At 40.9% G+C, this 13425-nt stretch overlaps 1 protein-coding gene and 1 long non-coding RNA gene across 2 annotated transcripts in view; one reads left to right on the forward strand and one right to left on the reverse strand.

The window, feature by feature from the left end:
- Positions 1–6337, forward strand: part of NPM1 (nucleophosmin (nucleolar phosphoprotein B23, numatrin)) — a 13551-nt gene extending 7214 nt beyond the window's left edge. Inside the window, exons 7-11 of the mRNA XM_006765384.2 lie at positions 440–497; positions 803–886; positions 1589–1690; positions 3963–4037; positions 5980–6337. Coding sequence (XP_006765447.1) covers positions 440–497; positions 803–886; positions 1589–1690; positions 3963–4037; positions 5980–6018 — 358 coding nt within the window. The 3' untranslated portion in view covers positions 6019–6337. The remainder of the gene's footprint in view (positions 1–439; positions 498–802; positions 887–1588; positions 1691–3962; positions 4038–5979) is intronic.
- A 1240-nt stretch (positions 6338–7577) lies between these two features.
- On the reverse strand, positions 7578–9958 carry LOC107183343. Its single transcript, XR_001514127.1, has 2 exons — positions 8965–9958; positions 7578–7717 (listed from the first exon to the last, which is right to left on the reverse strand). It is a non-coding gene; the product is annotated as an uncharacterized LOC107183343 (long non-coding RNA).
- Between the last annotated feature and the right edge of the window lie 3467 nt (positions 9959–13425).

The raw sequence follows: 13425 nt of genomic DNA on the forward strand, positions 1-13425 counted from the left end.
AGGCTAAAAGCAGGTTTTTGGGTTTTTTTTTAGCTTCTATATTTGTAACAATGTTTCAAACTGCAAGCTCAGAGGCCGGCAACGCAGGTGGGGAACGTTGGTTTCCTCCGTCACTGAAGTAAGCAAGCCTCATGTTAGCTTCAAGCTGGCTGGCTGCTGGCGGCCATCTTGGCTGGCAGTTAATTTGCACATCTCCCTGATTAGCCAATGGGAAGGGTAGCGGACGTACGCTAATTACCATGTTTCTCTTTTATTAGATAGGATGGTGTAGTGAACATGAATATGCATGTCTGTCTTTAAAGATCCTGCTTTTGTCTCTTGACACCCCCCAGAGTTTAAAAGTTCTTAATGTCTTGATTTAATGTAGAGTCAACCAATTTCTAGATAGGTTTTTTTGTTTGTTGAGTGCACAAATAATAGTTACTTATTTCATTTGTAGTGATGATGATGATGATTTTGATGATGAGGAAGCAGAAGAAAAAGCTCCAGTAAAGAAAGTAAGTATATACAATGCTATGAGATTGTCAGAAATAGCTAATAGAAAATGATGGAAAATTTTTAGTGCTATTGACTTCTAGTGAATGAAAGCTGGCTTTAGGAGGAAACGATGATCTCATACTTTCAGTTGGTTCGGAGCAGGGCTGACCTGAAAACTCTTCTAATAGTGGGGAAAGACTTGTTTTCTTTATTCATGTGGCTTTCTTCCTGTTTGATAGCCCTTTTGCAACATCAAAACGATTGCTTTTGTTATATGCTTTGGGGTGGTTTTATGTGTCTTGATGATGATTGATTTTAATTACAGTCCATACGAGATACTCCAGCCAAAAATGCACAAAAATCAAATCAGAATGGAAAAGACTCAAAACCATCAACACCAAGATCAAAAGTAAGTGGAAACATACAAATCCAGGCTTCTTTGAACTAGTTAGAAAGGTTAAAGGTTCTGCCATGGACGAATGTAGTCTGTCTGGAAGTTGATAGGCCTTTGGAGAACAACTGTAATGGTGTCTTCAAAGAGCCAAATGTGCTTGTCGATGGTCACTGTCCTGTGCGTGTAGCTGCTTGTTGTTCTAGTGGGGGAGAAAGCCAACAGCAATACTTGTACTTTGATATGAAATTATCTCCTGTAAGGGATCTTGCTTGTTGAAAGGTAAATGTATTGCATGGTGTAGTTTTTCAAACCTGGCTGCATGTTAGAATCAAGTAAGGAGCTTAAAAGAACCCCCCTCCCCCCCATACCTGGGCTGAGGTTATTCAAATGCTCTAGGATGGGCCCCAGGCATCAAGCTGCATTGTCTTTGCTTCATGCATAGAGGTCTTCTGGTTTCCTTTTTGATGGAGTCCTGTAAGTGTAGAACTGACCTGGTGTTGAATATAAATGTGGGCACTGACTATCCCTATTCCTTTTTTTAAGGAATGACTTAGAAAAAATTGTTCAGATATGCATTCATTTGTAATAGCAACTCAAGTCTTGTTGTTTACTAGTGTTTACAAGAAAGGATTGTAAGAATAACTTCACAAAACGTTTAGGTAGGCTGGGTCTTAAGAGCTGTTTTCTTAAAACTTTTTGGAATTAAACTTTTTCCAGGGTCAAGAATCCTTCAAAAAACAGGAAAAAACTCTTAAAACACCAAAAGGACCTAGTTCTGTAGAAGACATTAAAGCAAAAATGCAAGCAAGTATAGAAAAGGTGAGTAAAATTATATTTAAAAAACTAGATAGGTTTATTTACCACTGACTCAAATTATCTTTTTTGGAGGTTTGGAATAGCACTATCCTTAATACACACTTGTTCCTTGATCGTGATACAAAAGTTTTTTAGAAATGGATTATTATTTACACTCATTTATAATCTCTGGTGATTTTTTTTTGCATGTTTGAAGTTACATGTGCTTTATTTTTTCATTATAAAAAAATACAAGAGTGTTGGTTGTAAAATGCATCCTGACCGTAGATGTTAAAATGAGATCAACAAGAACAAACAAGACTTCCCTTTACCTGATCTTCTGGTTGTAAGATGCTGTAGAGCCAGCAGAGGGCGTATGAGTCTTAATTTTTATGAAACAGCTGGAAAAGTAGAGACAGTCTTTGGCTGCTGGTGGTGTAGTGAAAAAAACACACAAAAACTCAGGATTGACTAGTCAAACACATTTTCCAACAAATTGAGTCATTTCTTTTATACCAAGGTGTCACCAGTTGATACATTTATATCTTGAATTTTTTAGTGACTATAATAAGTTTTTATTTAGTCTCCTTTTTGTCTTAAATAGTGAGAATGTGAGAAGAGGATTAACTCATTCTACTACTTGACCAGGGCACTAAACTAAATTTCCGTGAACTCTGGACTTGAAGAGTATGGGATAATTGACTTAAATATCTTGAAACACGTTTGAGAAAAGCGTTAATTTATAGATAATATTACTTAGACCCCAGTTACTGAGAGTAAGTTGGGGTGGTGAAGAAAGTCGCTGACTTCTTTCCCCATGCTTCCTGTGTGCCTAGGTTCTTTGTGTTTTAGTAGGTTTTCTTTCCTTGTGCAGTGATGAGTCAAGTCAATTGGAAAAATAAAATTTTAGAGCCTGAATGTACCTCTTGATTTTGCTTTTGTACTACTTTAAACCTTTTTGCCTTCCTCGTATCGCTGCTTTATTTATCCCTTGCATACAGTGCTAAAATAACCTTTTAGATACCCCTCCCCCGCATTTTAATATGGACCTATCTCCTTGGTTTAATTGCAGGCGCATTGAACAATCCTGGGCACTACTGGTAAATTAAGCCCAAAGATGGGGAAAGAGGAAAAGGAGAGACAAATATAGTCCATACTGAGTATCATCAACAATCCAGACTGAAGTCTTCTATCTTAATCTCAATGCCCTTTCCCGGTTTATCACTCACCCATGCCCCCCTTCCAGGCTGGAAGCAATCTCAGGCTCCTTGAAAGACACCTTTCTTTTGCTGTGATTCAGTGAACTTTTCTTGATTTGTTCATTTATCTCGCCTCTTTGACCATGTTTTAAACACCTTTGTATCTCCTAGCTGCTCAATAAATATTTGAATGAATGAATGAAGAATGTATGTGACAATAATTTAAAAATGGAAATTACTTTCTAGGTGATAGAGGCAATTAAGTATAATATACCATACCTGATCCCTAACCTACTTCATGCCATGGTCCCTTTAGCATTCCTGAAGTCTTTGATTTTTAAAATGCATAAAAGGATTCAAGTTACTGGGGAAAATAATTTAATTATCAAAATAGGAAACAAAGGTGATATACTTAGTTGCACATTAAATAATTCCAAAGTAGTGATAAACATTTCATAATTGTAATTCTTAGAAAATAATTTGGTGCCAACACTATTATAGTTTCTTCCTTGTGCCCATAATTGAAGGAAATGCTAAACTTTAGTTTAAGATGAATGAAATGTCACGTTAATTTTCCCCTCATTCATATGCTCCCTGAATTGACTTAGGTTAGTATTGTGCTGGGCCTAGGTTCTTAGTACGTATTAAAGTGATCTATTAACAGTTTTGGTGACGTGTATATGGTACTGAAAAGGGGTGTGTATTTGCTTTGTTTCGTATTTGGTTCTGGGTGGATGAGGGTGGTGATAAAACTGAATTGTTAGATTATATAGCAGGCAGTCAAGTTGACATTTGAGTGCCTGAAGAATCTCAAGCATGGCTTGTACTTTGTATTTACTTTAAAAGTTGGGGGAGAATTTAAAACTGGCAAAGCCAGTCAGTATGGGAGTGATATGAAAGACCTAGGTCCTAAGAGTTGTTCAGTAGGTCTTTCTGGACCTGAAAGACCCAGATGTAGTCAATGTTTTTAAAGAATTGGAGGGACAAGGAATGAAATGATGATCCATGTAATAATAGCATGCAAATATGAGGAATTTCATACTAACTTACAAATAGTGCTTATATACTTAACCTTAATAATGCTTTTGTCTCAATAGGGTGGTTCTCTTCCCAAAGTGGAAGCCAAGTTCATCAATTATGTGAAGAATTGCTTCCGGATGACTGACGTGGAGGTAACTGAGTTTTCTCAAGACATGACCTAATCCAAATTTTTTTTATTGTGATTCATTATGATTCTTTTAGTCTCTTTAAATCTTGGCTGCTTTTAAAAGATTCCTAACCACAGACAATACTTCAGATTGAATACATGGAAATACTTAAGAATTTAGTTGGCAGAGACCGAGAAGATAACTTTTAGTGTCTTTGCCCCAACTTTTATATAATTGGTAAATTACCTCTTTGTTAGTGAGCTCAATTTTACTGTTGGTACTATGTTGGCTAAGGACCTGAGCTGTTGAGCTGTGGTTTTTCCTTGCTGCTCCACTTGGCTGCTTGGGCAGTCTGGCCTTTCGCTTTCCTGTGAGTTGGCAGAGGGAACCCATTTCTCCATAGATCTTATGGGAAGCACATTTTGCTGAAATGAACCTAAAGTGTAAAATCTGGAAGCAAGAAACCAAATTGTACTTAATGCTCGATATTTTAGCTTGAGTCAACGTAGACTTTCTGTTCTTACAAGTAAAGGTATTTTATCAATGGAAAATGATGTATTAATTTTTGTCTTGTTTATAGTGACTCCTAAGTTGTAAAGGAAAACAAAAGTAGTTACATAGGGTTACTAGGTTTTGTGTATATACCAGACATAGCCTAAGGTTTGTTTCTGTCAGGGCTCCCTAAGTCTTTTCAGCTTTTTTAATAAAGAATTTGTCAGCTATTTTTCTACCACAATATTTGGTATTTAAATTACATAAATTGCAACACTTTTTCTCAGATTTGAAACCCTTTCAATAGTTCAACACTTGGTTGATTGTGAGTTCAGCTTTGATTGACTTGGTGGCTATGAGATGATCAAGTTCAACCATTTTTATTCTTCTGGGTGTGTGTGTGTGTGTGTGTGTATTTGAACTTCAAAATTCTGTAAGTTTTCTGAATGGTTGACACTTATTAATAAACATTTTGAAAACTGCTGTATGCAGTTGTTAATGTTGAAATGGTGGAAAGTCAGAAACCAGCATGTACTAGCAGGTAACTGTAAGAGAGAGGATTTCTTCACCCTGTACCAAGGAAAGTGGCAGACTGGAATTTTTGATTAAGAGAAATTCAGGTGAAGACAAAAAGTGATAAAGGTGCAAGGACCATCCACACAGCGTAACATCAGTCTTGCAGCTGAAACGATGAACTCACTGCTAACAGTATTTTCTGACTCAAAGTATTTTCTTCACTGTTTTCTGAAAAGCACCAGGATGAAATTTCTACAAAAGTAAAGAATGTATTAGCTCAGGTTACTACTACAGAGATGATCAAAACTAAATGTCTCACGTTTTTATGGCGTAGCTACAGATGCAAGTAGGCACTATAGACAATTTCCCATTGCTTATGCATGCAGTTTTCCTTATGAAAAAGTGTTGCTTGTGAGGATTTGGCTAGTAAAATCCCTTCCAGATGGCCTTTGAGAAATAGCAAATTTCTGCAGAAACTCTTGCATTAAGAGCTGAAAAAAAATCAAGACTCTTCTTTATAAAGAACATTGTTTATAAATAGAAAAATGCCATCTTGAAATAGATTATACTGTATTTAGCATGACTCATGAAATAGATTTTTGTATCACTTGAACAATTTTATTTTTACATGGATGTTGCTGAATTACCAGCATGAGAACAAGTACAGGGTGGGACAAATGTAAATACAGTAAATTATAATACAAGAATCCTGTGTTTTGCATATTTACAACTATAAGCCTACTTTCGCCCCGCCCTATAGAAATCATCTATAAGTAGAAATTGACAATGATACTTTCCTTGTATAAGTTTTTTAAAAAATCTTAATTATCTAGAGTGAACCTTTTTGGTGGTAGAGTGAAAACTAGGTATGTTGAGCTGTACAAAGAGATGTGGTTTAATTTATTGGTTGTCTGAAGTGCTGTGGTTCTTTAACCACATTTCTTTTTTTTTTTTCCAGGCTATTCAAGATCTCTGGCAGTGGAGGAAGTCTCTTTAAGAAAATAGTTTAAACAGTTTGTTAAAATTTTCCGTCTTATTTCATTTCTGTAACAGTTGATATCTGGCTGTCCTGTTTATAATGCAGATTGAGAACGTTCCCTACCGTGTCTGATAAATGTTGTCCAGGTTCCATTGCCAAGAATGTGTTGTCCAAAATGCCTGTTTAGTTTTTAAAGATGGAACTCCACCCTTTGCTTGGTTTTAAGTATGTATGGAATGTTATGATAGGACATAGTAGTAGTAGTGGTCAGACAAATGGGAATGGTGGGGAGACAAAAATATACATGTGAAATAAAACTCAGTATTTTAATAAAGTAGCACTGTCTCTATTATTTATTCTCTTTATACTTTGTCAGAAATAAATGTACACAGTTAAGTGTCAAATAATATCCTAAAATCTCATGAGAAATAGTCCCTGCTCTATACCTCTAAGTAGTTATGCTTCTCACAGCTAACCAAACTACTTTTCATGTATTTAGTGCTTAAACCTTCTTGTCTTCTGATAATAGTTAATTGTAACCATGCTAATGTGTTTCCAAATGGTCCATCAGACCCCCTATTTAACCAGAACAGAAAATGAACTACTTTCTCAGCTGCACCGTCCCCCCTCTCCCCCCCCGATTGAGCCCACAACCTGGACATGTGACTCTTGACTGGACTCGAACCTGGGACCCTTCAGACTGCAGGCCAAAAAGGTCTCTTCACAGCCAAACCAGCTAGGGCTTCATGTATTTTGCATGTGACCAGGAGTAGGGTGTGTGTGTGTGGCAGGTTCTGAGATTTTATGTGTTTTATAATCTTGTTCTGGGCCTTGGCTAGACTGAGTCTGTTCTCCACAGTCTAATTCTGGACCATTTTCCTGAGAGATTTCAGCCTCCCACTTAACTCCCATTCATTCGTAGGCCTTCTGTTTGATTCTCGGATGTTTTCCTCGTTCCTTTTTGTTTAAACTTCAGGAGAGAGACTTTATTTACTGTCTTCAAATTTGTGTTGGTGTGTGTGCGTGTGTGCGTGTGTGTGTGTGTGTGTTTTCCAAATGCTCTCTCCCATTCCATGCACTATATACCTATTTTTCTTTTTCCTCCCGCAGTCTGTTTTATCTTCTATATTGATTAGGAGTGGCACCAGCCTATACAATTCCAGGTACATTTTGATGTGGTCTGCAGCCTTTTAATCTGGATGATTTTCCAGGGTAGCCTTGGTTTAGAGCAGCAGTTCTCAACCTGTGGGTCGCGACCCTTTGGGGGTCGAACAACCCTTTCACAGGGGTCGCCTAAGACCATCGGAAAACACATACATAATTACATACTGTTTTGTGATTAATCACTGCTTTATGTTCAATTTGTAACAATGAAAATACATCCTGCATATCAGATATTTACATTGATTCATAACAGTAGCAAAATTAGTTATGAAATAGCAACGAAAATAACTTTATGGTTGGGGGTCGCCTCAGCATGAACTATATTTACAGGGTCGTGGCATTAGGAAGGTTGAGAACCACTGGTTTAGAGGGTGGGGGAAAGATTGGTGCAGTACTTAGCTGTTGGGTCCCAGTTCCAGGTGTCAGTTCATTTACTTCAGGTTGTAGTTTTCTTCATTGATCAGTTCTTTCCGGGACAGTCTGTCCTTACAACTTCCCTCTGCTTTTATTAATGGAGGCTCAGTAGAAGGTAAACTGCCTCACTGGAAAGTTCCTGTATTTAAAAAAAGACGTTTATATACCTTAAATTGATAAGAATCCCAAGTAAAACACTACAACCAACCTGCATATTAATTAACAAAGGTTGCTGTGTGTGATACTGGAGTTGGTAGGTAATTGTTAGTATCAGTTAACATGTTCAGAAGTAGAAGTGTAGTAGTATAAATGTCAACCAAAGTAGGTCTGAAATTTTTAGTGTTTTAGTGCTTTGTGTAGAAGTTAAACCTTACCTTTGGTTTGGCTGATTAGCACTCTTATTTATTTATTATTAAGGTATTACAAATGTGCCCTCATCCCCCCCATTAACCTCCCCTCCTCCCCCCGTGATTAGCACTTTTAAACGGGTTTAAAACCTAAAAGGACTTCACCATTCTGAGGGAAAGAAATTGGCCTTACTGGTGGTTCATGCTTATTTTAAAGAGCTAATCAGATCCACCATTGAAAAATGTTCAGGTAGGGCTTAGTTATTTGGAAATACAGAAATTAAAGATTCCTCTGCCCCAACTGTCACTAATAGTACTACTTATACGTCAGCCAACTCAGTATGACAGTGATCTGAAAATGGAACTCATAGGCTCTGTAACTTAGAAAATAACCTTTTTTAAAAATGGACTTTTCTTAGCACAGTACAGACTGGTAATGTGGCCATACTTGGGTCAATGTAGGTTTAATTGCTAAAAGCAAATATTAAGGTGCCTATTATGGAAAACAAAGTTTTGTTTTTAATCAGCATTTTTTAAGTTTTCTAAGACCAGTAAGGGAAAAAACGATTTCCTGTGTTTCCTAGTAAAAAATCTTGATCAATAGTGGAGGACGCTGTAAGAGAAGCTGGTTTATTATCAAATTTGGGGTTTATAGTGCCTTCACTAGGATACTACTTGGCTTTAGGTGGGTCTGCAGTTTGCATTTTTAAAGTACTTGCTGCTTGAATCAACTGTATTTCCCATAAGCCAGTCTGCTGAACATGAACGTTAAATGATTTAGCCTAAGCAAAATACCATTCATTATTCTGCAAGCATTTTCTTTAAAATCCCCACTTTTATTGCCTCCATTTGTACCTAACTTTGAAAAATATTTTTGAGGTTTTATTTTGCCAATTTTCAGGACGATGGATTCATGTCCTAGCAACCTCAGAGTAACTAGTGAGTTTAAGTATCCTGAATCCAGACTTTTAGGTATTTGTGTTTCAGTCCAGTGTATTTTATCTTTGTGCAATGGCATCCCCTTCAAGCTTGCTCCTACCATCACAGACTCCAGTAGTCTTTGATGGCAAGCATCTTCATTTTCTCCGACCTGGATTGATCCATTTCTCCAAGGAGCTTTGGCTCTTGAGAAAACTGGTATTCAGAGACCACAGTGGGTGAGAGCACTGCTTGTTGATGTTTAGCTGACGGGATGAGCAGATCAAACCCTTTGGGAAAAGCAAGGGGGGACTGTAAGAGCATGGAGGCTGGCTGCAGGAAGCTTCTCTTCATTTCATGTCGTAATCATGTAAGGTTAGGTCATGGGTGAGAACTAGAGCTGTTACCTTCAGCCTCACCAGAGAACAACATAGGTTAATGATGCCGTTTGGGGAGAGCAGATTGGGCTGTTTGAACTGGATCGTGCAAAATGATGGGTCGTGATGGATGGAGGTTTATAGTGGTATGTCACAAAGCTTGCAGAAGGGAGTATGTGGTTTTGACTACTAGCTCAATGAAGGGAGGTAAACATTGTCAAGGGTGTGGGGCTTTTATTCAAGGGCAAAATTTTGAGGGTCACAAATACTGAGCTTACTAATCAAAGTGAGTGGTGTGGGCTATTGAGATAATAGAGTTAAAGTTATTTCTGAAAGTTAAGGCTATCTTCCACCCATTTCTCACCAAGGAGCCAGTTGCTCCCTGACTCAAACTTGGCGGTAGAGGTCCCGTTTTAGTGCTGTGAAAGCTTCAAGAGGTGGATTTGAGAAAATTTTAGAGCCTCCTCTGCTTAGGGTGTACTTTCCTTATTAAACTGCTTGATCCTGTTGAAGACTGGAAGGCTGCATTTGTCTTATGGTCTTGGGCTGAAGGTTCTCCCATCTGTGTAAAAAGTTTGTATTCTGCAGATTACCTGACACTTGAGTTTTATCATTGGAGAGAGGCTGAAACAGATTGAGATGCTGTTAAGTTTAACTTTCACTTGAAAATGAGATAGGAAGGATCTAAACATCCTATATAATAAAACCCTAATATGCAAATTGACCGAATGACAGAACGACCGGTAGCTATGATGTACACTGACCAACAGGGGGCAGATGCTCAACGCAGGAGCTGCCCCCTGGTGGTCAGTGCGCTCCCACATGGGGAGCGTCACTCAGCCAGAAGCCAGGCTCATGGCTGGTTGGCACAGCGAGTGCAGCGGCAGTGGTGGGAGTCACCTGCCTCTGGGGCACTGCTAAGGACCCCTTTGCGGGGGAGCAGGTCTAAGCTGGCAGTCGGACATCCCCTGAGAGTTCCCGGACCAAGAGGGCGCAGGCTGGGCTGAGGGACACGCCCGCCCCCACCCCCAGTGCACGAATGTCGTGCACCAGGCCTCTAGTTTGGATATATACTGACTATTCAAGTGTTTAGGACTAGTCAGTAAGCAAAGCAGGTACCTGCCCTGCGGGGCTGACATTCATTGGGCTAGCAGTCAACATACCTTCTCAATTTCCCTTAAGGCAACCAGGGGTTTTGCAGATGTGAGATGTGAATCTCAGAAAATTGAGAGTTCACTAGCCTAGAGCTGAGGAATGAAATGCAGGTCTGATGGTTCCAGCAAGACTAGCATGGCCACCTAATCTCAACTACCGAACTTTAGCCTGGACTGGCAGCCTGCTCACTGCTGCCACTGTTACATGCTGCTAGTTCACCTGCAGTTTCTAAAAACGAGTTTAACCTTCAGTTTCAAAGCCTTTGATAAATTGTCAAACAAACTGGTATATCCACACTGTTGAGTACTACTTGACAATAAAAAGGAACATCTAGATAAAAGCAACAAACAAGGATGAGTCTCAAAAACATGCTGAGCAAAAGGAGCTGGACACACGCACATAATACATGGCTCTATTACGTGAAACGAGAATCTAGAGCCAATAGATTAATGGTAACTTGGGTCGAGCGATGGGCGTGGGGAGGTTACCTGGAAAGGTGTTTGCATAACTAAACTCCATTTGTTAAACTCCAAGTACACTTGAAACATGCATTTAACTTTTTTATGTAAATAGTACCTTTTAGGAAAAAAGGCCTTTGCAAAGGATGACCAAGCATCGCCTGTTCTCATCCTCATCTCCTCCCACTCTTCCCCCCGGCCAACCCTGCCTGCCACCCAGCCTTTTCCTACTTGCAGGCACTTGACGTCTTTTGTCTGGAATATTCCTTTGCACGGTCAGCTCTGCTTACTGGCCTCTTCACCCAGGACCACTACACGGGATCTCAGTAAGTGCTAATTACATTGAGAAATGACAAATAGTGGCACATACTAAGTGCTATATGAACACGCCATATTCAGATGGAAAGAACATTTAAGATTCATGTATGTTATGTGAAAACTATATAAAATGACTGGGTTTGGAGTCAGGCTGAACACCTTCAACTGTAAATTGAGCATGCTGCCAACTGCATGAAGTGAAAATAACCTGAAAATCATAATGAGCAAATTAATAAAAGCAAAAAACTCCTGGAGCCTTCATGTTTGCCTGACCTCACAGTAACACAACTGAGTTGTTACTGTTCTTAGCCATGGCTTGTCGGTAGGAAGCACAGACTTGCTGTAGTTTATAAGAATGTTAGAAGCAATACTCAGATCTAGGACCTCTGACCTGAGTTTGTATCCTTACTCAGAACTGTTCTCTTGACAACTCTTTAGTCAGTTGTCTTTGAGTGACATTCTTATTTGTGAGATGGACAAATACGCTTTGAGCATTGAAAAAAATTGCAAGCATTTTAGAACATATAGACCTATTCCATCCAAAAGTAATAGAGAACAGGATAGAAAACTTGGAAGATTCTTAGCCAGGAGATACTTCAAACACCGCAATTGGCCAAAACTACCTCTTGACTGGTGTCTCAGAATTCTTCATATAAACACAAGCTCCAGGATGGTGGTGATGGCTTGGGCCCGGCAGGGCATTTCTGTCCATGACTGTGGCATCTGGCCATTGCACCTATCTTGGGGTAGGTTCGTTTTCTCTAGGACTTGGGTCTTACTGCAAGTAACTGCAAGTCCAGTTCTGGCAATGAGAATGTCTAAGTATCTTCAGCCCAGCACTTCATACAAGAAATTTCCCCATCACTTGGCAGCTAGGTTTTTTTTTTAAATATATTTTATTGATTTTTTGCAGAGAGGAAGGGAGAGGGATAGAGAATTAGAAACATCGATCAGCTGCCTCCTGCACACCCCCCACTGGGGATGTGACCACAACCAAGGTACATGCCCTTGACCGGAATCAAACCTGGGACCCTTCAGTCCACAAGCCGATGCTCGATCCACTGAGCCAAACCAGTCAGGGCTGGCAGCTAGTTTTGAAAAGGTTTTCTGCACTTGTGTCCAATGCTGGAACAGGCTATCTGTTTAAGACAGCCTCACATGGCTGGCCGAGAGGCCTGGTATTTTGGACAATTGTTGCCATTTCATATTCCACGACTAGGGAATAGCAGTGTTCAATGGCACCTACTTCAGTTTACACGCCAGTGACATGGGAACACCAACCCCAGCCAATGACACAAGGAGGTTTTAAACCCAGTAATTTGGATTCCTGGGTTTTGTTTTTTTGAGCTTGTTCAGAGACTTGCCGTCTGGGCTCCAGGGTCCCGCGGTTGCATGTGACAAGAACATCGTTTTGAGGTTGGTGGGGAGGATGAGTAACGCCTCAAAAGGGGCAGAGGCGGTGAGAAGAGATGTCCTCAGAGGGGTCCTGGTTAAAGGAGTCAAACTGCTTAGCTTGCGAAGGGCAGCAAGTCTCAAGCCAGGAGACCAGAGTTGGGTCTGGAGTGGTCGCTGACCAGAGTCCTGCTGGCTCCTCCCGGTCGTAGCCAGCCCGGCCTGGGGTTGCAGTGAAGCCTCTGAGCCTCTAGGTGGCAGCCATGCGTTTCCAAAGCTGGCTGGCCGACGGGAGAGCCCGGCTGGGATCCCGAGTACCCAGCCGGGAGCCCCGAGGGGAAGAGACACCCTGGAGACCCCTCCCCCTCAACCCCAAAAGGTTTTCTGCACTTGTTTGGATCTAATGCAGGGAAGGAGAGTGGAAGGGGATCACTTAGTGTGGCCAAGTGTCTGAGAGGGCAGCTGGGACACGCCACCATCCTGCGTGGACTCACAGGGCGGGTGAAAGTGACCCTCTTAAAAGGAGCCGCCCCAGGGGCTGGGCCTGGCCCGCCCCCTCCTTGCTCCCCTACTCAAGCGCTAGTGGGTGTGAGAATGAGGAGGGAATGTGGGCGAGTGAGGACGTTCCGCAGCTAACTGCGTTCTTGGGGACCACTGCCTGCCCAATTCGGGCACCTTTGGCGCCGCGGCGCGGGTCATTGCTCGCTGGCGCAGAGCTCCGACGGCTTCTAACGCTTACCAGCTCCAGTCTCCCGGGCTCTGCCCCTTTGGAGCTGCCGGTCCCGTCGCCGAGAGTCTGAGCGCCTCCCTCCAACCGGAGCCGCCAGGAGAAGGAGGAGGCAGTGGAGAGGCCGCGGCAGGCAGGCTAGCAGGCAGGGCCGC

The sequence above is a fragment of the Myotis davidii genome, unplaced genomic scaffold (assembly GCF_000327345.1).
Source record: "Myotis davidii unplaced genomic scaffold, ASM32734v1 scaffold399, whole genome shotgun sequence".
NCBI lineage: Eukaryota > Metazoa > Chordata > Mammalia > Chiroptera > Vespertilionidae > Myotis > Myotis davidii.